General features: G+C 51.6%; 1 protein-coding gene across 1 annotated transcript in view; it reads left to right on the top strand.

Annotated features, from left to right (window-relative positions):
- Nucleotides 1-5,517: 5,517 nt before the first annotated feature.
- The window catches only part of LOC119965581, a 154,722-nt gene continuing 133,883 nt past the window's right edge, over nucleotides 5,518-26,356 (top strand). Inside the window, exon 1 of the mRNA XM_038796373.1 lies at nucleotides 5,518-5,899. Coding sequence (XP_038652301.1) covers nucleotides 5,734-5,899 — 166 coding nt within the window. The 5' untranslated portion in view covers nucleotides 5,518-5,733. The remainder of the gene's footprint in view (nucleotides 5,900-26,356) is intronic.

The following is a 26,356-nucleotide window of genomic DNA, read 5'->3' as shown; positions in this document are numbered from 1 at the left end:
ACGCCAGGCCTGGCGTGACGTGGCTGCTGCCGTCAGTGCTGTGGGGCAGACCCCTCGCTCAGCAGAGCAGTGCCGAAAGAAGCTACATGACCTCACCAGGTCTGCCAGGGTAAGTGCCATGAGGGTGCCCCCTAGTCACAACCATCCCTCCCCCTTAACTGCCCGGGGGGGGGGGGGGGGGGGAGAGGGATTGGGGCAGAGTTATTTGAGGGTGGTTCACAAAGTTGTCACAGACCCAGCGCTCTGGCCCCGAGGAGAGATGCAATCATCTGATGACAACTTGCCCCCCCCCCAAACTGTGCCAGTATCAGAACGGACTTCTGAGACCTACCGTTTTGTAATGATCTACCTATGTTTCCTCCCCCAACAGGCCAAGGCCGGTCATAACCACCGTGAGCGGCACAAGACTGGAGGGGGTTCGCCCAACATGCACCCCCTCAGCACCTTTGAACAGAGGGCACTGGACCTTGTTGGGGGGTCTGCCACCCGCGATATCGCGCAATGCGAGGTTGGCGGAACTGCAGCAAGTGAGACAACCCTCCCTGACAAACACCCTCCCCCCCCCCCCCCCCCCCCCCCCCATCCTCTGTCCCTTCACACACCCTGCCCACTGGGACACCTCCCCATCCTCTGTCCCTTCACACACCCTGCCCACTGGGACCGTCCAGCGGCCTGCCGAGCAAATCGAAATAACCCGTCTCATTCTCTTCCCTAGGACGTGATGCCGAACGACCAGGGCCGTCTGGCTGCAGACGGAGACACGAATCTGCCGCCACCTCACCCGGGGCCTCACAACAGAGGGTGCCCGATCAGCGGGCAGCCCTATCTGCCCCAACCCAATCTGCGGACCAGGACGCACAGAGGGTTCGAGGTCCACCACCACCACCAGAAATGGCCAGGGACAACCCTCCTGTCGCTGAGCGGCCCCACACCCTGGACGAGGACCTAACCATTGAGAGCGTCGGGCTTGCGGCACTGCTTTCTCCCACCACTTCCATCATCCCAGAGATACACACCCCGGCGGGCCTATTTAGTGATGAGTCTCCTGGGGCACAGTCTGGTTGTCACATCACAGATGAGCAGGTACAGCAGGTGGAGGTCGGAGCAACAGAGGGCCCGGACTCGCGGAGGCCAGACCAGGCCCAGGATGCAGCTGGCTCCCAGACGTTTTCGGAGTTCCTGGAGTTTCTCAACCCACCCGCACAGCCGATGCCTCAGGAAACCCAGGGAAACAATGACGGGATGAGGGCTTCCTTCCAGACTCTGCAGACGCTGTTAGAGGAGTCGATCCGCGTCCAAGAGCAGGGAGTGGTGCCGCTCATGGCAGAGACCCAGTCCGACACCGCACGGGTGGCATCCGCGGTGGAGGCAATGGGTCAGGTGATGCAAGGCATTGGGGTTAATATGCACGCGTCATCCTCGGCCCTGGACAGGGTTGCCCTCTCACAGGCAGCAATGTGCCAGAGCCAAACCGACATTGCCGGCGCCCTGCGGGCCATGGCCGAGTCTCAGCAGGTCATTGGCCAGTCGCAGCAGTCAGTCGCCGAGAGCATCAACCGCCTGACACATGTGCTGGATGGCGTCGTGCACAATCAGGTTGAGATCGCACAGTCCCTGGCGGGAATGTCTAACTCCCTGGACTCCGTCTCTGCAAACCTTCGGATCCTGGTGGATACCGTTGCAGGCCTCCGGGACTGGCAGCGCCAGGTGTCGGTGGTGCGACGGGGAACCTCCCCGCTCGCACCTCTGTCCCAAAGTGAGGCCCGGGGGCCACCGGGCTCCCCGAGGGAGGAGGAGGTTTCGGGGCCCGTCCCATTAACTCCATCACGGGACGTCCCGGAATTCTCGGCCTCCCCCCGTCCCATCCCTGGTGCATCGGGTGGGCAGCAGGCAGAGCAGGGTGGCACAATGTCACCCGAGACGCCCGCAGAGCAGCCTGGCCCATCAAGGCCGGGTCGCCCCAGGAAACGCTTGGCCAAGGAGAAACGAGTCGAGGGGGGCGATTCGCAGCAATCCTCCTCCACTCCTGCTGTATCATCTGGGGATTCACTTAGACGTAGTGGTAGGGCCCGTAAGGCAACTAAGATAGACACTGAGTAAGTTGGCACGGGTGAAGGGCACAGTTTAGTTGTAGGGGTAGGGCACCTGTAAATAATTGTTAATATTAAACACACTGTTCCACCTTACTTGTAATACCGTGTGATTGTTCCACAGCCACAGGAATCGTGATGGTGACCGAGTGTCGCTGGGGGTGGCGGGTGGTGAAACCTCGGTGCCGGGTGTGCAGTCCCTGCCCCTACCCCCCTCCCACAGCTAGCCCACGCGGGCACGTGATGGAGTGTCAGTGACGAACTCAGCGGCCACCAAGGTGGATGGTTCAGCTATTGCCATGGGTCAGACTCTCTCTAACGATTCTGAGCTCACAGCTCTTCGCAGAGCGGGCTGTCATCATTCCACATGGCACTGATCACACCCGCTGACACAGCCATCAATGTTGTGCCATTCCGTCTGGACCCAGTGATAAGCGTCATGTCGAAGTGGAGCAGTGTACACTGAGGGGGGGGGGGGGGTTTGGTGGTGGCAGTTGTGTGGTGACCCTCTGCATGACTAGCGATGCAGGTGGTGGTTTGGTGTTCATCGGGGACGTCACATGCGATGCGTGAACCGTGCTGCCACCATGGCGTCGCGTGCCCGCCGTCCTTGCCGGGTCCGTCGTGCCGCCTCCTGGACATCACCAGCACCTGGGTCGTGTCTGCGTGCTGCGCCCGCCACTTCCGCCAGCGTCCTCCTCCTCCTCCTCCTCCTCCTCCTCCTCCTCCTCCTCTGTGCTGGCACCACTGCCACTAGCTTCTCCCTCCGCCTCCTGCAACAGGTCATCTCCCCTCTGCATCGCGATGTTGTGCAGCGCACAGCAGACCACTACAATGCGAGCGACCCTGTCGGCCTGGTACTGCAGGGCCCCTCCGGAGCGGTCCAGGCACCTGAATCTCATCTTCAGGAGGCCAAGGCAGCGCTCCACCACACCCCTGGTTGCTGCATGGGCCTCGTTGTATCGTGTTTCCGCATTGGTCTGAGGCCTCCGTATCGGCGTCATCAGCCAAGACCTCAGCGGATAACCCCTGTCACCTAGCAACCAGCCCCTCAGCCGGGGGGGGACGTCCCTCAAACATCGCAGGTATGAACGACTGCGCCAGTATGTAGGAGTCATGCACACTCCCTGGGAACCTTGCACAGACGTTCATGAACCTCATGTGGGGGTCGCATACCACCTGGACATTAATGGAGTATGTCCCCCTCCTGTTTGTGAACACGTCCCTGTCCACAGCAGGCGGGCGCATGGGGACGTGAACACAGTCGATTGACCCCTGAACCCTCGGTATCCCGGCCACACTGGCAAATCCACGGCTCGTGAGTCTTGACTTGCTCGGTCCTCGGGAAAGGTGATGTAGCGATCGGCGATGGCATAGAGGGCGTCGGTCACATCCCGGATGCACCTGTGCACCGATGACTGGGAGATCCCAGAGACGTCCCCGCTCGGAGACTGGAAGGAGCCGGTAGCATAGAAGTTCAGAGCGACCGTCACCTTGATGGCTACCGGGATCGCGTGTCCTCCCCCCCGTTCCACGTGGGGCGAGGTGCGACAGGAGTTCGCAGATATGTATCACCGTCCGCCTACGCAGCCGGAGTCTTCTCCTGCAGGTGATGTCCGGCATTGTTAGGAAAGAGACCCGGACACGGTACACCCTCGGCTTTGGTCGTCGCCTCTGACGCCGTGGCTGCACCCTCACTCTCTCCTCTTCCTCTTCCTCCCCCCTCCTCCTCCTCCCCCCCCCCCCATGCTGCTCGACGACTGGCAACTCCTCGGCCCTTCCCTCTGCTGCTGCAGCTGGCCCTGCAGCCACTGCGGGTTGTGGGTGTGGATGCTGCTGCATCTCCAAATCCAGTAGAGCTGCCCCAACCACTGCGCAGAACATAGCCGTTCTGTTCCCATGCATCGTTCTAACCTACAGAAGGGTGGTGGGGGGCGGAGAAACGGGACATGTTAGACGGACGTTAGTCGACACCTCGGCAGCCGCCAGCCATGGGATACCAGTGTGTCCCGGTGGCCTGGTCGCGCTGCTGACACGCGGTCAGCCTAACCCCTGGTCACTTCCTGCATCCAACGGCCAGTAAACTATGGCCTCCTCACGGGTGCGTCAGTGGCCTGTGGCCGGAAGCCACAGGGGAACCAGCGGCCGTGTCCTCGTCACCTGCACACCATGGCATGGTGGCAGACATTTTGTTACGGGGTTGGACGGCTCACTCTCTACCTAAACCCCCCCCCCTCCGTCGCCCCCCACTGCCTCCCCCGTCTCCCCCACTGCCCCCTCCGTCTCCCCCACTGCCTCCCCCGTCTCCCCCACTGCCCCCTCCGTCTCCCCCACTGCATCCTCCGTCTCCCCCACTGCCCCCTCCATCTCCCCCACTGCATCCTCCGTCTCCCCCACTGCCCCCTCCGTCTCCCCCACTGCCCCCTCCGTCTCCCCCACTGCCCCCTCCGTCTCCCCCACTGCCCCCTCCGTCTCCCCCACTGCCCCCTCCGTCTCCCCCACTGCCCCCTCCGTCCCCCCCACCGCCCCCGTTCTGGACCCCCTCCCGTTCCCAGGGATGCCTTCCCCGTTGTGGCCAGACTCGAGCGGTGCGCTGAGCGGTGCGCAGAGTGGTGCGCAGAGCGGTGCGCAGAGTGGTGCCCTGACCTCCTCCAAGCAGTCGTCAGCCAGGCCGACTGGTTAACGAATTTAAAAAGCAGGTGTGTTTCACGACGTCCAAACAGGGCGCCATGACGTCGGGACTTCGGCCCATCCGGGCCGGTGAATAGCGGGGGGGCTCTCAGTGGCGATTCTGGTCGTGTCAGGGGCGGGAAGGAGGCGTTTGTCGGGAAACGCGACTCCGACAATTTGCGGGGTTCGGAGAATAGCGGGAGGGCGTCGGAACAGCGTCGCCGTAAAAATTTCCGACGCCCGCTATTCTCCGACCCGTCGTGAGTCCGGAGAATCTCGCCCTAAGTTTTTTGTTTAAGGCAGTTTCCCTTTAAGGGACTGTCCCTTTAATTTGTCCCTCAGTTCATTTGATTACATTTGCTCAGTTCTTTGTAACAAAACAGTTGGAATAGATACATTTATCCTTATGCCCTGTGAAAACCAAATTATATTTATAAATGAAACACTGCAGCTACTGGCGGAGGGGAGGGGGGCTTTGTGAGTACAGAGGTGAAAGCTCCATTGGTTGATGTTAACAAGTGGCCAGATCCCTTGGCCCCACACACACGCTCAGCTTCCCAATTGGAATCTCCCTGAGGGGGGTGAGCGCCAATGAGTTCCCCTGCGGAGTCTGAAGTCGGTTTGTGTCAATCTCTGGACCCCCTCCTCCTACTGCAAGCTTCAGAATGTCTGATGGCTTCACCATTAGCGTCATACAAACAGGGTTTGTGATGGAGATGCATCCTGAAGCCTACAATATGTGCACCAAGCTCTGGGTTGTTGACCACCCCGGGAAGGCGGTGAGGATGCTGTCTAGTTGACAGACTCCCAGCACACACACTCCTTGTTCAGACCCCATGAAGGAAGGGTGGGAGAGTAGGGTGGGTGGCTGCTGGGGCAGACAAGACTATGGGCCTGAGGAGCCCTCCAGCTGATCAGTAAAATACCATCGGAACTTCAAAAGCCAGTCCTTCAATGTCAGTTTCCACAGGCGATGTCAAGGCGCCACACACGCTTGAATCTCCCTCCCCTGTTTTCCAATCGCAAAGCCAATCATTCACCCAAACAGGACCAAAATATCTCGGCCACTTTTCGGAGATTGTCACAACTTCCCGGCAGGCTCCTCCTGCACAAAGAGCTGGGCAGCAGTCTGGACAAAAGTAAGTAAAACCGTCTGATGCCTCAAAATGTAATGGTCACTGGTTGTTTCCACTCTGAAATCTACCTGGGGGTTTCGGGAGATGTGGTCGGGAAGGGGGTCGGCTGAAATGTTGGGAGGGTGTACCCCAAACATTCTAGCAGGGTGACTGACTTCTTTCTGTGGGTCTGGTTGGTTCCTCTTTTGCTTTCGGGTTGGTATCTCCCGTGTCCCCCCACCCCACAGTAACCAATAGAATTAAAGTAACAGACTTCCTGGTTTGAGCTATTTTACAAGATGATTAGAAATTCCAATACTTACCAACTATTTCAGAAATCCGGGTTCCTGAATGTGTGTACAATGCATGTGTAACCACATCTATATAAATATGCATTATATTAAATGATATATAAATATGGATCTAGTGTAAATAATGTTCATTCAGAATGTTGTTGATAATATTGTCAAGTAATATTGCTACTGGATCAGTAAACCAGGAGCCTGGGGTTTTAGTCCGGACAACGTTGCCAATGCAGTCTGAAAGTTTGTAATTGTGATTAAAAATCATTTTAAAAGCTGCTATCAGTAAAGGTGATCGTGAAGCTGTAATAATAATAATCTTTTATTGTCACAGGTATGAAGTTACTGTGAAAAGCCCCAGGTCGGCACATTCCAGCATCTGTTCGGGTAATGAGCCAGTACGGGGATTGAACCCGTGCTGCTGGTCTGCATTGCAAGCCAGCTATCTAGCCCACTGAGCTAAACCGGCTCTCTTGGATTGTCATTGAAGCTCACCGCTGTACTTGACACCCAAAACCGCAAGCAGTGAATAGGCCCTTCAGTCTGCGTGACCATGCAGTGAGATCTGGCTGATCGCCACTTCTTGTCCCATCTCTTCATTTCTTTAATGTTCAAAATCTATTGATCCCAACCATGAATGCACTCAACAATTGAGCATCCACAGCTCCCTGGGGTAGTGAATGCCAAAAATTGATAACCCTTTGAGTGAAGACAGTTTTCCTTATCTCTGTCCTACATGGCCATCTCCTTATCCTGAGACTATGACTCCCTAGTTCTAGACTCTCCAGTCAGGGGAGACACCCTCTTGGCATCTAGTCTGTAAATCCTTTAAGAATTTGATTTGTTTCAATGAAATCACCTCTCGTTCTCCTGCACTTTAAAAAATATGGGACCATTCTCTCAACCTCTGCTAGTGGGGCAGCCTTTAGATTCCAGGAATTAATCTAATGAATTTCTGTTCCACTCCCTTGAAGGCAGGTACATCCTTCCTTCTGTAAGGAGACCAAAGCGCCAGACGTGGTGTCACCAAAAGTGTATATAATTGCAGCAACATTTATACTGCAACCCCCTGAAGGCTAACTAATATACCAGGGTAGAAAACTTCCATCCTTACTCACTTTGGCCTATATGTATATCCAGTGCTCACACCAATAGCCCTTTGTCAATGGCCGAGCAAACCACTTAGTTGGAGGAATCCATTAGAAGTCTCAGAGAGACTTCCCGGTGGTGGCCGTGGAGTGAGTGGTCGCACATTTGGGTGGCTCCCACTCGGGGTGGTTTTTTTTGTCCTTCCCCACCTGATCTGAGGGGTGTTGGATGGCAAAAGGTGCATGTGTGCTGAGGGAATGCAATACTCCTCTGGTGGGACTGGTCTATGGCTTATCGGGCGAGAAGTGAAATGAAATAGAAGCAGCAGCATGACCGAGCGAGGAATAGAGGGGCGACACAGGAAAAGGTGGCGGAGAGTGGGGTGGGGCAGTGGTGCCCGCCCAGTGGTCTACCCAGCAGCTGGTGAACTTTCTCAATAACAAGTTCCAGCAGCAAAGGAAGGAGGCCTCAGAGGACCTGGCTAAGGTGATGGAGCTGCTGAGGGCGGCTATTGAGCGTGTGGAGCAGAGGCTGGAAGCCTCAGAGGACCTGGCTAAGGTGGTGGAGCTGCCGAGGGCGGCTATTGAGCGTGTGGAGCAGAGGCTGGAGGCCTCAGAGGACCTGGCTAAGGTGGTGGAGCTGCTGAGGGCGGCTATTGAGCGTGTGGAGCAGAGGCTGGAGGCCTCAGAGGACCTGGCTAAGGTGGTGGAGCTGCTGAGGGCGGCTATTGAGCGTGTGGAGCAGAGGCTGGAAGCTCAGGGCCTGGCAATCCAGAAGATGGAGGAGTGGATGGGGCAGCACGAGGGTTCATTGACCTCGCTGGAGATGAATATGCGGATGGTGACAAGTAGCCAAAAAAGGCTGAGGGAGAAGTTGGAGGATCTCGAAAACCGCTCCAGGAGGCAAAAATCTCCAAATCGTGGGGATACCTGAGGTTATTGAAGGAGCGCAGGCTGCTGCGTACGTGGCGAACATGTCGGAGATGGGGCAGGGGGTCTTTGACTGTCCTTTCGAGGTGGATCGAGCGCACAGGGCGCTGAGGAGGAGGCTGCAGGTGGGCGAGCTGCTGAGGGAGATGGTGGTGAGGCTGCATCATTTCCTTGACAAAGAGGATTATGAGGTGGGCAAGGCAGACAAAGAAATGCACTTGGGAGAAGAACGAGCTGCGTATTTATCAGGATCTGGGAGCGGAGAACCGGGTACAATCGGATCAAGGCTGCCATCTACAAGCAGAGGTTGTAGTTTGGGGTTCTGTCTGTTGGTCACGCACCAGAACCAAGAGTTTTATTTGGAGTCACCAGAGGAGGTGAAAGACTTTACAAGAGACTTTGGACTGGGAGGAGTGTGATGACGTTGAAGTTTGGAGTGGTGTTATGTACAGAATGTGGGCTCATAGGGTGGGTGGACTGCTGAAGGTCATGTCAATGGGAATGGAGAGGGTGAGTGTGTCTTTTACTTTTTTCCTGTATGTTTGTTGTTTGGGGGGTTGGGGGTTGAAGGGCGGACTGGAGGGATGAGGGGTAGCTAGAGGCGGGGGCCACCATGCTAGCTGGTTGGGCTAGTTAATGGGAATGAAGTCGGGGGGTTGTCAGGAGGAGGGTACGTGGGAGGCGGGGAATGAGCTGGTTCTTTGTTTGGTCATGGGGAGGGGTGGGGGGAATACTGGCGTGGGTGTGGTTGGTGTGACGCAGTTAGTTAGGGAGGGGTGGTGGCAGACATCTTGGTGGGTGGGGGGGCAAAGGAGTACGAGACACGGAGCGGGTGGAGCTACTTAAAGAAGGGTAACGACCCCCCCTCCCCCACTTTGTCGCAGGCATCCATTTTAATGATTCGAAAGAAGGAGAAGGACCCGGAGCAATGTGGATTGTACCGCCCGGTATTGCTGTTAAATGTGAATGCAAAGTTGTTAGTGAAGGTGTTAGCATCACGGATATAGGATTGTGTGCTGTGTGTGATAGGAGAGGACCAGACCGGGTTCGTGAAGGGCCAGCAGCTGCCAACAAATGTGCGCCATTTGCTCAGTGTTATTATGATGCCCATGGAGGGGCAGGAGGTGGAAGTGGTGGTGGCAATGGATGTGGAGAAGGCGTTTGATCGGATCGAATAGGCATATTTGTTGGAGGTGCTGGGCCGGTTGGGGTTTGGACAGAGCTTCGTGGACTGGGTTCAGCTGATGTACAGGGTACTGAGAGCTCATGTCCGGACCAACAGGTCAAGTTTGGAATACTTCAGTTTGAACCAGGGGTGAGGCAGGGCTACCCGCTCTCCCCGCTGCTTTTTGCTCTGGTGGTAGAGCCATTAGCAATGGCGCTCAGGGCATCAAAGGGTTGGCGAGGAATTGAGCGGGGAGGGGTCGAACACAGGGTTTAGTTGTGTGCTGATGGTCTGTTATATATCTAAGACCCGGTGAGAAGGTTTGACAGGATTATGGAGATCCTGAGGGAATTTGCCGTTTTTTTTGGGGTATAAATTGAACATAGGGAAAAGCGAGGTGTTCCTGATTAATGGCAGAGGGCAGGATAGGAAGCTAGGGGAGCTGTCACTCCGGGTGGTGGGGGCGAGCTTTCAGTATCTCTGGATTCAGGGGGCACGGAGCATAAACTGAATTTGGTGCAACTGGTGGAGGGTATGAAATCAGAGTTTAAGAGATGGGAACTGCTGCCTTTGTCGATGGCAGGGCGCGTGTAGACGGTTAAAATGAGGGTGCTTCCCAAGTTCTTGTTCATGTTCCAGAACCTCCCCATCTTTGTTCCCAAGTTCTTTTTTTTTTTAGGAAGGTGAATGGGATGATTTTGCAGTTTGTGTGGGCGGGACAGATCCTGTGGGTGAGGAGGGTGTTTTCAGAAAGGGGGTGAGGGGCGGGGGGTGATGCCGTGTCTCCTGAATTACTACTACTGGGCTGTGAATATCGCAATGGTCAGGAAATGGGCGGTGGGGGGGGGGGGGGGGGGGGGGGGGGGGGGGCTCCAGTGTGTCAAAATAAAACTCTCGATTCTGGTGCGTGATCCACAGACGAGCAGGATAAACACCCCAAACTTCACTCCTTCCTTGTAGAGGGCCGCTTTGATCCAATTGAAACCGACCCACTGCTAGGCCAACTCTGCACCCAGGTCCTGGTAGATCCTCAGCACGTTTCTTTCCCAGGTGCATTTTCTCGTCTCCTTCGCCCACTTCAGTATCTTCTTCTTGTTGAGGAAATGATGCAGCCGCACCACCATCATCCTTGGCGGCTCCTCCGTCTTCGGGCCTCCTCAACATCCTGTACGCTCGATCCACCTCGGGGGTGGGGGGGGGGGGAACGGAGGACAGTCAAAGACCTCCTCCCCCACCAACTTCTCGAACATATTCGCCACATACTTTGCGGCCTCAGTCCCTTCAGGCAGCCCTACAATCTGGAGATTCTGCCTCCTGGGACGATTCTCCAGGTCATCCACCTTCTCGCTCTCTGCAGCGAGCACCATCTCCGCCTCCAACAAGGCCAGCTGGTCCTCATGCTCTCCCACCGGCTCCTCCACCTTCTGGACCCCCAGACCCTGCACCTCCAACCCCTCTGCCACCTTTGGCTCTATCGCCCTTTGAATAATCTCTCGTCCAGTCTGCTGCGTCTTACCCGTTACGCTCATCGTCTTGTGAGCTATAAACCAGCCCAACAACGGGACACTTCTATTTCTCAATGCTCGTGCACCCCACACCATCAAACACCCCTTAAATCTGGTGTAAAAAGAACCAAACAAATCTACCGTGAGCGGGAGCCACCAAATGTGCGGCCACTCACTCCACGGCCACCATCGGAAGACTCTTACTGTGCACCTTTATGTTCCTCATTCTCATTCTCCTTTCCCTCCTTAATCAGTTTCGTGGCCTTCCTTTACTGGGTTCTAAATTGTTCCCAATCCTCAGGCTTGCTACTTTATTCTAGCAGCCTTGGAAGCCACTTTGTTTGATTTAATGCAAGCTGCAGCTCTCAAGGTCGCCACGGTCCTGCACGTTGATGAATTGGCTTCCTTCCAACATCCAGCAGGTGACACGACAAACATTTCTCAGTTGCTGAACACTTGCAGTCAAGGAGGACACAGGTGCAGAGTTTGCAGGGCCCCGGGAATATTACCACCTTCCCGATGAGAAAGCAAAAATACTGCCGATGTTGGAAAACCGGAAGGAAATGTTGGAAAGTGTGAGAGGGTCAGGCAGCATCCGTGGGGAGTGAAGCAGAGTTAACGTTTCAGGCCTGTAACCTTGCTTCAGAACAGAAAATCTCCCCTTGATCTGAAGAGCGTGAGCAATGCCGGCATCTGGCTCATTTAATGTGAAGTGGTCATGGCAACCAATGTAACCCGTGCTCCGAGCCTCCATGAACAGGTGCTCCATCAGAGCTCAACAATCGTCTCAGCCCCATTTTGGCAAGTTGTGCAATTAGGCCCCAATGAGACATTGGGCCAAATAATTGCTGAAACAATTGGAAATTTGGGTGGGGGGGGGGGGAAAGGTTTCTAGCAGTTCAGTAGTGCCTGGAATGTACCTTGATATGTGGGTTTGAATGTTCATTCATTAGGGGCCAAGGCTACAGGATTGTTTTTCTAGGTGTTGCGCAGGGAGCATTGAATCGTTTGGGTCTCAAAAGTGCAGGAAGAGCACAGGCCTCCACCGAATCAAGTCTGATTCCGATAATTCACCCTCTTATGGACATGTATGTCCCCCTGCCTGTTCGTCAGGGTACCTAGGGGATGGGGGCCTCTCTTTGAACAGTATCCCACAATCCTTTACATCCACATGAGCAAGCCTCTAGTTACTGTCTCATCTGAAAGTACTGCACTCCCTCAGTACTGCCCTGAAGTGTCAGCCTAGATGACGTGGTCAGATCCCTGGGGTGGAACTTGAACTCACCACTTTCCGACTCAGAGGACATGGCTGACACTGTTCTCGTTGGAATTGCAGTGTGCTGTTATTAGTCACTGACTTAGCAGCCAAGGTCCGATTCAGGGCCTGAGCACAATCTGAGTCAAAACCTTTTCTGGCAAAACATTTCGATGTTTTTCATGAGTTGACTGCATTCCATGAGTTAGAGTTTTGATCACCCTGACCTTCATTAGCAGTGTGTTGAAATGTTAGTGTAGAAAATACAACCCAGTCATTAAAATGGTCACAACTCAGTTCTGCCTGCTTGATGCTTAAAAGCAGGAAACATATTGCAGCCCGTGAGAAAGTGATTCAAATACAAAGAGATAAACTCCAAGGAATGGTAGCTGGACTAATAAACAAGTGGCCTGAGACACGAGTTCAAATCCCACCATTGCAGCTGAGGGATTTATCATTAATTAGTTAAGTAAATCTGCAATGAAATGTTAGGATCTGTAATAGTGATCATGAGTGGATTGTTGTTAAGACAAAATCCATTTGGTTCACCTTCAGGGAAGGAAATATTGCCTTCTTATCTGGTCTGGGCCACTTGTGACTCTATCCCCTTGGCTGCCCTCTGAAATGGCAGTCACTTGTATTAAACCGACGAGAAAGTCAAATACTGAATGGACCTCGTGACATCTGTTAGACACGACAAAGGCACACTGGCCACTGGACCCAGCAAAGCCCTTCTCATTAACGTCGGGCCATCCCACAGACTCATCAGGAAACAGCTTGGCATGGTCACCAAATCATACCTCCCAGCCAATGTCCCAGCCCCCTTCATTATTATCCCAGGATCCTTTCCCCGCTGACAGGACAGTCTCACCAGATGTGGCGGCCCACTGGTATTCGGGCGAGAGCGAGTGGCTGTGGAAGTCCTCCGGACCCCATGGTGACTCATGGCAACAGATCACACATGTGCAAGGACACCTCCTATACTTCCTCAGGAAACTAAGGAAGTTCAGCATGTCCACACTGACTCTTACCAACTTTTGTACAGATGCACCATAGAAAGCATCCTATCGGGCTGCATCACAGTGTTGAATACCGTTTGGAAGAAGGATTGAGAGCTACAAGGGCACAGAATGTGCTCTCACTGGAAGACTTCAATGTCTGACCCGGTAGCACCACTACTGATTGAACTGTCCAAGTCCTTAACATTATATCTGCCAGTCTGGGCCTGTGGTAGATGGTGAGAGAAGCAACTAGAGGGAAAACAAACTTGACCTTAACTACCTGTCATAGATGTATCCGTCTGTGACAGTATTGGTCGGCATGACGACCCGAGGTGATGTCCCATGAGAATACTCCATCATATTGTGTGGCCCTTCCACCGTGCTAAGCAGAATAGAATCAACAGATCTAGCAGCTTAAAACTATGCGTCCATGAGGCATTGTGGGCCATGACCAGGAGCAGAATTGTATTCAAGCATAATCTGTAACCTTGAGGCCTTCCAGCACAAGGAAACCCTTTACCAAGGAGTGATATCTGGATAAAAGCAAATTACTGCGGATGCTGGAATCTGAAACGAGAGAGAAAATGCTGGAAAATCTCAGCAAGTCTGGCAGCATCTGTAAGGAGAGGAATGAGCTAACGTTTCGAGTCCGATGACTCTTTGTCAAAGCTAACAGACAGAGAGAGTGGGAAATATTTATACCGTGGAGTGAGAATGAAAGATGAGTCATAGCCACAGAAACCCAGGGAAACTGGGTGATAATGGCCACAGAAACCAAGGGGAAAGAGTGTTAATGGCAGTCCCCAGAGAGAACAAAAGATGTGAAAGGTCAAACAGCAGAGAAACTAACATCAGAGGATGAACTGTAGGTGTGGGGGGAGGGGAAGGGGGAAGCAAAGAGGAGAAAGGTGAAGGAAATGTGGATAAGATTGGGGGGGGAATTAAATATATATTCAGAAAGAAAGAAATGGTAAAAGACAGTTAAAATGAAATGGGATGAAAACAAATGGGTCGAGGTGGAGCTGATCATCAGAAGTTGTTGAATTCGATGTTCAGGCCGGAAGGCTGTAGTGTGCCTAACCGGAAGATGAGATGTTGTCCCTCCCGTTTGCGTTGCACTTCACTGGAACATTGCAGCAGGCCAAGAACAGGCATGTGGGCATGGGAGCAGGGTGTTGTGTTAAAATGACAAGCAACAGGAAGGTCAGGGTCCTGAATGCACACAGACCGAAGATGCTCAGCAAAGCGATCACCCAGTCTGCATTTGGTCTCTCCGATATAGAGGAGACGACATTGGGAGCAGCAAATGCAGTAGACCAAATTGGAAGAGATGCAAGTGAAACGCTGCTTAACCTGGAATGAGTGTTTTGGGCCTGGAATGTTAAACATGGAAGAGTTAAAGGGGCAGGTGTTACACCTTCTGTGATTGCATGGGAAGGTGCCATGGGTGATGGGAGAGGTACTGAGTATGGTGGAGGAGTGGACTAGATTGTCTCTGAGGGAACGGTCTCTGCGGAATGCTGACAGAGGGAGTGAAGGGAAGATGTGTTTGGTGGTGGCATCATGCTGAAGTTGGTGAAAATGGCGGAGGATGATGCTGTGCATGGGGAGGCTGGTGGGATGAAATGTGAGAACGAGGGGGACTCTATCCTTGTTCTGGGAGGGAGTGGAGGGGGCGAGGGTAGTGGCACGGGAGATGGACACTGTTGAGGGCCCTGTCCACAACTGTAGGTGGGAAATCACGGTCGAGGAAGAAGGAACACATTTTCGAAGCACCATTTTGGAAAGTGGCATCGTCGGAACAAATGCGACGGAGGCGAAGGAGTTGAGAGAAAGGGAAGGAGTCCTTCCAGGGTGTAGGGTGTGAAGAGCTGTAGTCCAGATAGCTGTGGGAGTCAGTGGGCTTGTAGTGGATAGTCTATTGCCGGAAATAGAGACAGACAGATCAAGGAAGGGAAGGGAAGTGTCTGAGATGGACCAGTGGTATCTGGAAGCAGGTTAGGAAATCCAGCCATTGGTTCAGGCCAGGAGTCAACCAGGGTCAGTCCCTGGAGGAAAAGAATGACTAAGCTTTACTTATTGTAGGTACATGGACATGTCCACAATGCTCAGGGGAATCACAGAAAACCCTGCACAATGTAGAGAGGTGGAAATCCAGTAATAATAATAATAACCTTCATTAGTGTCACAAGTAGGCTTACAATAACACCGCAATTGAGATACTGTGAACAGTATTATGTGTTTCTGTGCTTACACCTGAGAAGTAAGGATTTCCACGTGCACAACACAGGAACTTTGCCTCCCATTTGTATTTGTGCTGCGAATGTTAATTGACCTGAACATTGAACATCTTTCTTCCACATCTTTATTTTCCTCTCCATATCTGGCCTTTTGTTGAAGAGATTAATTGGCTAAAAAAACATTTTCCTGAAGAATTGTCAGCTGCTCTTCAATGCAAGTTGCAACGAAGAATGCTGGGAGGATGAAAACTGCCTTTAGCTGTTTCTGTTGTGAAGCATGAGTTGGATGGGGAGGATCAGTTCATGAGGCCGCATCTTCAGGTCCACAAACCCCTCAGCAGTTTTGTTTGCTGCCTTCTCGAGGAAGGCCCCCAGGCCTTGACTCGTATTCTAAGTACGGTGTGCAGCTCACTTTCCATGAGCTGTGTAAAGTTGTTCTCACAGTATATTTTGCCTAGTTCACTGGAACTACAGACGCCAGGAAAGACGCAGTTTCCAAAGTTAAAGTTCAAAATGCAATTGCAGTACCGTAAGACTGGATGTCCACTTCATGTGGGGGGGGGGGGGGGGGGGGGGGGTGGTTGTTGGTCAACAGTTTTGGCGAGAATGTTGAAAAGAAAAACTTGGTAGTAAATCCCAGGATTCACACACGATTGCCCCCTTTACTGCGTGAGCCTCGGAAGGCACATTGCAGGAGATATGGACAACAGCTTTAGGCATAAGGAACAACCTCCACAACAACGTGTAGTGATGGGTACATGGATCGAGATGGCAGAACAGTCTCTGAAGGGAAGAACACAGTCCTTTGAATGGGGAAGTCCTCACAAGAGGCTTTTCAATCCTAGATATTTGTTTGCGGTTGTCTGCACCGTCTTGCTGTATTACACACTTACACTTTCACCTTCATCAGCTCCATTGTTTCATGGAAGGCTTTCCCATCTTTACAAAGCCCTTCCCTTTTACATTTGATGGAGAAAGATTGCCTTGCTGTTGTTTTTCCCTGTGAGCATTTTCATCGGTACCCACTTGGACAGACAAATAACAATGGAATCTGACCACACGCCCCCTCAAAGCATTTTTCGCAAATGGCTAATATCTGCTCCAAAGTGATTGCAAAGGCTGTTACTTCATTTACAAAGATCACATCTGGATCTGACATACAAGCAAGGAAATCAGGGCTGGGATTCTCTTAGTCCGCGCTGGGTCGGAGAATCGGCATTCACGTCGGAAATTCCCGCCACGCCGCTCCGACGGCGGGACGTGATTCTCCGGCAACCGGAGAATCGGCGGCAGTCGCGTGCACGCGGTCGACATGGTGCCGGTCGGGGGCCGTTGAAAGAGGCCCCACGGTGACTCTCCGCGGTCGACTGGCCGAGTTCTCGGCGAGTTCCGCCGGCGTGGTTCACATATGGTACCACCCAACGGGAGCTTGGACCCGTGGCCGCGGTGGCCGTCCTGGTGGGGGGCGGGGGGATCAGTCTCCGGGGGGGGGGGGGCCTCCACGAAGGCCAGGCCTGCGATCGGGGGCTACCGATCGGCAGAATTGCGCAATCTAGGAGGGTGGCCTACCTTCTTCCGTGCGGGCCGGCTGTGTCGCTACGCCATGTCACGTGGCGCTGCGCGGAAACGGCCACCACGCGCATGTGTGGACCCGCGCCGGCAGTGCAGGGCCGCATATCGGTACTGGAACTGCGTGGAGCACTCCAGTGCCGTGCTGGCCCCCTGTGGACCACTGAATCACTCGTTCAAGGGGATCCATGATGCCGGCGTGAAACACTCTGATGTTTACGTCGGCGTCAACACATAGACGGAAGTTTGGAGAATCCTGGCCCAGATGTACATTGAAGACGTGCTGCTGAGGGCAGCGCTCCCCATGAAGAGAGTTGAGGATATTACAGCAGAATGTGACATCTTCCAGATTCAATGTGAGGCTACAATGAGATGACCTGGGAAACATCAACCCAGTGGAGACATTGGGCGGGACGGGCGCGACGCGGTGATAGAATTGCAGGAGAAGCGTACATCGAACGCAAATCCTTCCATGAGCCAGTTGACCCGCGGTGCCTGGTGCAATCTGGATCACACCCAGTGATATCTAAATGTGTCATTGGGCTCATTTGTGCGGCCATCTAGATGCCATATTCACCCGGTGCCCTGGAGTCACCAACCATAACGGCGAGGCTTCAACCGGGCACCGATTAGTACTTGTCTCCACAAGCGGAGACCAGCTGTGATGGTCACCCGGGCGATTCGGAAGCTTTTGGAGCCCACTGGGTGGTCAGGGACTGGGTAAGGCAGTGCCCTAAGAACCCCGGCACGCTGATGCCCTGGAATTACAAATCGGATACCCTGGCAGCACCAGGTTGGCACTGCCAGGGTGCTCGGTTGGTACTTCCAGGGTGCTGGGAGCACTTCCTGGGTTCTAGGCTGGCAGTGTCAGAGTGCCCAGGTGCCAGGTTGGCACTGCCAAGGGTCAGGGCCTGAGGGGGGCATGCCTATGAATGGGAGGGTTTATGGGGTATGAATGGTTGGGGGAGGGGGTGAATGGGGGTATGAAGGGGCCTCATAAAGGTTGGGTGGGTGAAGGGGGATCCTGAAAGAGGGGAGGCCTGAAAAGGGGGGCCCTCAGTGACCTCAGAGCAGGGTGTCCTTGCGTGGGGTGGCCCGGGGGGTAATGTCCATTTCTGTGGGGGTGGGGGGGGTGACATTACCCATGGGTGGGGGTGCGGGGGGCCCTCAGGCTCACTTTGAGATCAGGACACCCTTTCAAAATGGCATCCCGATCTCTGAGGAGCCAGTCTCACCAGCGAGACCAGCTCTCCACTGATGAAAACAAGTGTGGCGTAATGAGTGCCAAACTAAACAAGCTCGAGAGCCACTGATGGCACGTGATCATGGGTGAAGCTGGAAGTATACATTTTCACTTTGGTAGTAACTGTTTACCTTGTCACTGTAGACTACTATTCTGACTATTGGGAGTTAGGCCAACTGACCTCAATGATGTTGAGAGAAGTATAGGATGTTTGAAAGCACACTTCAGTCGGTACGGCATTCCAGACATTGTGACAAATGACAGTGGCTCTCAGTTCATGGGTGAAGATTTCAACTGATTCACAAAGGATTGGGAAATTCGGTATTACATGTCATCTTTGCACTATCCCCAATTGAATGGAAAGGTTGAGACGGCAGTGAAAATCGGCAAAGGGCTCATCAGGAAATCAAAGAAATCGCGCACAGATGTATCCTTGAGTGGAGAAACACGGGCGAGATTCTCCGCAAATGCGGAGAATCGTAAAGGCTGCCGTGGGACAGGCCGTGACCCACGGCAGCCTTCACGGCCACTTCCGGGGCTGATTCTCCCCCCCGGACGGGGCTAGGATCATGGCCCCGTGCGTCACGGCGGCGCGGCCTTGACGGCGGTCGTCAAGGCCGCACGTCAAGCGTCACGACGGCTGACGCAGCTGATGATGTTAGCCACGCATGCGCAGGTTGGACAACGCCAACCCGCGCAAGCGTAGTTGCCGTCTTTCTCCTCAGCCGCCCAGCAAGACGTGGCGGCTTGATCTTGCCGGGCGGCGGAGGGGAAAGAGTGCGTCTGTTTTGGACGCTGGCCCGACGATCGGTGGGCACTGATCGCGGGCCTGTCCCCTCCCGAGCACAGTCGTGGCGCTCCCGTGCCAATTGGGCCTCTAGATGCCCCAAACGGGCATCTGGCACCCGTTTCACTGGTATCCAGATACCCCTCCATGCTTCTCCGAACCCTCTTACACACCTCCTCCTCCGCCAGCATCCCCACATCCAGGCGCCAGAGCGGGCGCTGGTCCCGCGCCTCTCCCATCTCCAGATCAACCCAGTGCGGGGCATGGTCCGAAATCGCTATGGCCGAGTACTCGGCATCCTGCACCCTCGGAATCAATCCCCTGCTCAGGACAAAAAAGTCTATCCGGGAATAAACCCTATGGACGTGAGAGAAAAGGGAATACTCCCGCGCTCTCGGTCTCCCAAACCCCCAGGGATCCACCCCTCCCATCTGGTCCATAAACCCCCTCAGCACTTTGGCCGCCGCCGGTCTCCTACCCGTCCTTGAACTGGACCGGTCCAGTGTGGGATCCAGCACTGTGTTAAAATCTCCCCCCATGATCAGGCCCCCTGCCTCTAGGTCCGGGATGCGGCCCAACAATCGCTTCATGAAGCCAGCATCATCCCAATTCGGGGCATTTACATTAACCAGCACCACCTTCTCTCCCTGCAGCCTACCCCTCACCATGATATATCTGCCCTCCTTGTCCGACTCCACCTCAGCCGCCTCGAACGCCACCCTCTTCCCCACCAGAATCGCCACCCCCCCGGTTCTTTGCGTCCAATCCTGAGTGATAACCCTGCCCCACCCACCCCTTCCTCAGACGAACCTGGTCCGCCACCTTCAGGTGGGTCTCCTGGAGCATAGCCACGTCCGCCTTTAACCCCCTCAGATGAGAAAATACCCTGGTTCTCTTAACCGGCCCGTTCAGCCCCCTCACGTTCCAGGTAATCAGCCGGATCAGAGGGGAACCCTCCCCCCTCCCCCGCCGACTAGCCATAGCTTATCGACTGCTCGCCCCAGGCCAGCTCGCCCCGCCTGACCCGTTCCCCATGGCGATAACGCCTCTCCTCTTCCCCCCCGGCCCTCACCGGCTCCTTCCTGGTCATTCCAGCAGCAACCCGGTATCTCCCCCCCCCACCCCAGGCTAGGACCCCTCCTAGCCGCGACGCACCCTCCATAATACCTCCGTGAGTCAGCTGACTTCTGCTGACCCCGGCAGCTCCCGCCAACGCCCATCCCCTTCCGGCATGGGGTCATCCCCCTCTTGCCATACCTCCTTGGCACCGCTTCAGCGCGGGGAAAAAGACCAGTAGAGGCCCCGCCCCCACCGCCAGCTCCACCCCCCTGCCCCGCAGCGCGGGAAACCAGAGGAAAGCCCGCGCTTTCACACTGCCACACCCCACCCTTCTGACGCAGTGCCCCAAAATCCAGTTTCACCCCAACCCCCAGCCCCGTACGGAAGAGAACATATAAAACACAAACCCCCAACATTCCCCACCTAACCCACAACCATACCCAACAGACAAACCCACCCGTAGACAGAGCAAAAAGAAAACCAGCATACATAACATACATGTCGAAGTTTAAAAAGTTGAAACAAAACAGCAACAGCGGAAACAACAACGGCCATAGTATGTCCCCAGACCCTAGCTTGAGTCCAGCTTCTCCGCCTGTACAAAGGCCCACGCCTCCTCCGGGGACTCGAAGTAATGGTGCCGGTCCTTGTATGTCACCCACAGGCGCGCAGGCTGCAACATTCCAAACCTGACCTGCTTAGCATGAAGCACCGCCTTCGTCCGGTTGAACCCGGCCCGCCGCTTAGCCACCTCCGCACTCCAGTTCTGGTAGATCCTCACTACCGAATTCTCCCATTTACTGCTCCTCTCTTTCTTGGCCCAGCGCAGCACACACTCCCGGTCACTGAATCGGTGGAACCGCACCAGCACCGCCCTCGGGGGCTCATCTGCCTTGGGCCTCCTGGCCATCACTCTGTGAGCTCCCTCAAGCTCCAGGGGCAAATGGAAGGACCCCGCTCCCATCAACGAGCTCAGCATCGTGGTCACATACGCCGGGAGATCCGACCCCTCCAGCCCCTCAGCCAGGCCCAGGATCCTCAAATTCTTTCGCCTCGTGCGAACGTCCAGCTCCTCCAAGCGGTCTTGCCACTTTTTATGAAGTGCCTCGTGCAACTCCACTTTCCCCACGAGTACCACGGCCTCCTCCTCCCTTTCAACGGCCTGCCGCTGCAACTCCCGAATAGACTCCTCCTGGGCCGCCTGGGTCCCAAGCAGCTTGGTCGTAGTTGCATTCATGGAGTCCAGCAGCTCAGCCTTCAGCTCAGCAAAACAACGCAGGAGAGAGGCCTGCTGCTCCTGCGCCCACTTCCACCAGTCCTTGGGTGTTGCGCCGGCCGCCATTTTGTTCTTCTTCCCCCGTTTTTTTTGGGGAGCTGCTGCAGCTTCTTCCTTCCTCCCACTCCGGGAGAGCACCATATAGTGTGGGGCAAGCTCCTCCAGGCACCTTCCCCCATCGGGATGCGTTAAAACAGCGCCGTTTGGGGCCCTCAAATCGGCCCAAAAGTCCCTAAATAGCGGGAGCTGCCGAACGTGCGGCTTAGCTCCGCATAGCCGCAACCGGAAGTCCCTGGCACCTGTTTCACGACGGCAGCGAGCAGGTGTGTTTGCTGCCGTGTTGAAACAGGCATGAAGGCCCGGCCGCTCGGCCCATCGGCCTCAGAGAATCGCCGCTCGCCGTAAAAAACGGCAAGCGGTGATTCGTGGTGTGGGTTGGGCGTGGGGGGGTGGGTGGGGCAGGAGAATAGCGGGAGGGCGTGAAAAATGTCGGGAGGCCCTCCCGCTATTCTCCCACCCGGCATGGGGGGCGGAGAATCGCGCCCACTGACTGAAGAAATGGAAAGTAGTTCTGTCGAGAAACTAATCTCACAACACAGACAAACAACACTTCCAATAGCAAAAAGGCTACTGAAATCAGAATCAGTAGCAGGCAGGAGTGAAAAACAGCAGAGAGCTAAATTCCAGTTTGACAAGACTGCCAAACTATTGCCAGAGCTAAGCATTGGAGAGTCAGTCAGGGTGCAAACCTTCGAACATTCTCAACTGGAGTCAGTCCATGTGGAAACTTGACACATGAGTAGAGAAATTGTCACCTTGATCATGTGCAGTGGAAGTGAATGACCAAATGTATCGGTGCAGCTGCAGGCATATCTGAAAAGCTAGTGAAACTGTTCCTTCACAGCAATAGGCCAGTTAGAGAGAAGAGGTCTCACCAGCTGTACTGAGTATAGAACTACGATCAGTCCCAGAGGTCCACAAGTCCCCAACAATCGCAGTAGAACACCAACAGTCACCAAAGCAACAAGGGCCACGGGACTGACGCTCTACAGACCAGGGACGGTAGCACAGTGGTTAGCACTGTTGCTTCACAGCACCAGGGTCCTAGGTTCAATTCCCGCTTGGGTCACTGTCTGTGCGGAGTCTGCACGTTCTCCCCGTGTCTGCGTGGGTTTCCTCCGTGGGTGCTCTGGTTTCCTCCCACAAGTCCCGAAAGACGTGCTGTTAGGCAATTTGGACATTCAAAATTCTCCGACAGTGCACCCAAACAGGCAACTGGGGATTTTCACACTACCTTTATTGCAGTGTTAATGTAAGCTTTACTTGTGACAATAAAGATTATTATTATTATTAATAAGGAGTATCATACAGATTAACAGCCAGTGTCAACGCACAAAGGTTCCATTGAGTTCCTGCGTGGTTTAATGTCTATGTGTACAATACATGTACAGAGACTGACTAGTGGACCAATCAGTTGAAAATGCATGAGAATAGTGGGTTTATAGTGGGTAACTTGGGTACCAAGCACAGCCACATGAGATTGAGCATGCAAATGTGTCTTTTGTTCACTGAAAAAGGGGTGTCTATGTATCTTTTTTGATATGAAGAGGGGGATGTTTGGCTTTTGGAAATGCAATCTTATTGGATGCACACCATGACTGCCTGGCTTGCCATTGTCATGTGACTCTGCCATGAGACACACTGCTTGTAGGCTGCCATTTCTTTTTTTAAAATTTAGAGTACCCAATTCATTTTTTTCAATTAAGGGGCAATTTAGCATGGCCAATCCACGCAGCCTGCACATCTTTGGGTTGTGGGGGTGAAACCCACGCAAACACGGGGAGAATGTGCAAAATCCACACGGACAGTGACCCAGAGCCAGGATCGAAAGTGGGACCCCGGCGCCATGAGGCAACAATACTAACCACTGCGTCACCGTGCTGCCCTTAGGCTGCCATTTCTGATCAGTTCAATAAGGCTTCTCACAGAGACAGACGCTAAAAAAAGACTGCCGTCCTTCTACATGAAACAAGATACATTGAATTATCCCTTGGAGTCCTTTGCTGTTTGTCTTTATACAGTGAGATACTGCAATAATAATACTGCAATATTACTGCAATAACACTGGTGTTATAGTGACAATATTACTGCAATATTACTGCAATAACACTGGTGTTAGAGTGACAATATTACTGCAATATTACTGCAATAACACTGGTGTTAGAGTGACAATATTACTGCAATGGAATATTACTGCAATAACACTGGTGTTATAGTGACAATATTACTGCAATGGAATATTACTGCAATATTACTGCAATAACACTGGTGTTATAGTGACAATATTACTGCAATAGAATAATACTGCAATATTACTGCAATACACTGGTGTTATAGTGACAATATTACGGCAATGGAATATTATTGCAATATTACTGCAATAACACTGGTGTTAGAGTGACAATATTACTGCAATGGAATATTACTGCAATAACACTGGTGTTATAGTGACAATATTACTGCAATGGAATATTACTGCAATATTACTGCAATAACACTGGTGTTATAGTGACAATATTACTGCAATAGAATAATACTGCAATATTACTGCAATAACACTGGTGTTATAGTGACAATATTACGGCAATGGAATATTATTGCAATATTACTGCAATAACACTGGTGTTATAGTGACAATATTACTGCAATATTACTGCAATAACACTGGTGTTATAGTGACAATATTACTGCAATGGAATATTACTGCAATAACACTGGTGTTATAGTGACAATATTACTGCAATGGAATATTACTGCAATAACACTGGTGTTATAGTGACAATATTACTGCAATGGAATATTACTGCAATATTACTGCAATAACACTGGTGTTATAGTGACAATATTACTGCAATGGAATATTACTGCAATATTACTGCAATAACACTGGTGTTATAGTGACAATATTACTGCAATAGAATAATACTGCAATATTACTGCAATAACACTGGTGTTATAGTGACAATATTACGGCAATGGAATATTATTGCAATATTACTGCAATAACACTGGTGTTATAGTGACAATATTACTGCAATATTACTGCAATAACACTGGTGTTATAGTGACAATATTACTGCAATGGAATATTACTGCAATAACACTGGTGTTATAGTGACAATATTACTGCAATGGAATATTACTGCAATAACACTGGTGTTATAGTGACAATATTACTGCAATGGAATATTACTGCAATAACACTGGTGTTATAGTGACAATATTACTGCAATGGAATATTACTGCAATATTACTGCAATAACACTGGTGTTATAGTGACAATATTACTGCAATGGAATATTACTGCAATATTACTGCAATAACACTGGTGTTATAGTGACAATATTACTGCAATAGAATATTACTGCAATATTACTGCAATAACACTGGTGTTATAGTGACAATATTACTGCAATGGAATATTACTGCAATAACACTGGTGTTATAGTGACAATATTACTGCAATGGAATATTACTGCAATAACACTGGTGTTATAGTGACAATATTACTGCAATGGAATATTACTGCAATATTACTGCAATAACACTGGTGTTATAGTGACAATATTACTGCAATAGAATAATACTGCAATATTACTGCAATAACACTGGTGTTATAGTGACAATATTACGGCAATGGAATATTATTGCAATATTACTGCAATAACACTGGTGTTATAGTGACAATATTACTGCAATATTACTGCAATAACACTGGTGTTATAGTGACAATATTACTGCAATGGAATATTACTGCAATAACACTGGTGTTATAGTGACAATATTACTGCAATGGAATATTACTGCAATAACACTGGTGTTATAGTGACAATATTACTGCAATGGAATATTACTGCAATATTACTGCAATAACACTGGTGTTATAGTGACAATATTACTGCAATGGAATATTACTGCAATATTACTGCAATAACACTGGTGTTATAGTGACAATATTACTGCAATAGAATAATACTGCAATATTACTGCAATAACACTGGTGTTATAGTGACAATATTACGGCAATGGAATATTATTGCAATATTACTGCAATAACACTGGTGTTATAGTGACAATATTACTGCAATATTACTGCAATAACACTGGTGTTATAGTGACAATATTACTGCAATGGAATATTACTGCAATAACACTGGTGTTATAGTGACAATATTACTGCAATGGAATATTACTGCAATAACACTGGTGTTATAGTGACAATATTACTGCAATGGAATATTACTGCAATATTACTGCAATAACACTGGTGTTATAGTGACAATATTACTGCAATGGAATATTACTGCAATATTACTGCAATAACACTGGTGTTATAGTGACAATATTACTGCAATGGAATATTACTGCAATATTACTGCAATAACACTGGTGTTATAGTGACAATATTACTGCAATGGAATATTACTGCAATATTACTGCAATAACACTGGTGTTATAGTGACAATATTACTGCAATAGAATATTACTGCAATATTACTGCAATAACACTGGTGTTATAGTGACAATATTACTGCAATGTAACATTACTACAATATTACTGCAATAACACTGGTGTTATAGTGACAATATTACTGCAATAGAATATTACTGCAATATTACTGCAATAACACTGGTGTTATAGTGACAATATTACTGCAATGGAATATTACTGCAATATTACTGCAATAACACTGGTGTTATAGTGACAATATTACTGCAATAGAATATTACTGCAATATTACTGCAATAACACTGGTGTTATAGTGACAATATTACTGCAATATTACTGCAATAACACTGGTGTTAGAGTGACAATATTACTGCAATGGAATATTACTGCAATAACACTGGTGTTATAGTGACAATATTACTGCAATGGAATATTACTGCAATAACACTGGTGTTATAGTGACAATATTACTGCAATGGAATATTACTGCAATATTACTGCAATAACACTGGTGTTATAGTGACAATATTACTGCAATGGAATATTACTGC

The sequence above is a fragment of the Scyliorhinus canicula genome, chromosome 5 (genome assembly GCF_902713615.1).
Source record: "Scyliorhinus canicula chromosome 5, sScyCan1.1, whole genome shotgun sequence".
Classification (NCBI taxonomy): Eukaryota; Metazoa; Chordata; class Chondrichthyes; order Carcharhiniformes; family Scyliorhinidae; genus Scyliorhinus; species Scyliorhinus canicula.
Note: the sequence above shows the minus strand (reverse complement) of the source record. Positions and strands in the feature narration are given on the sequence as shown.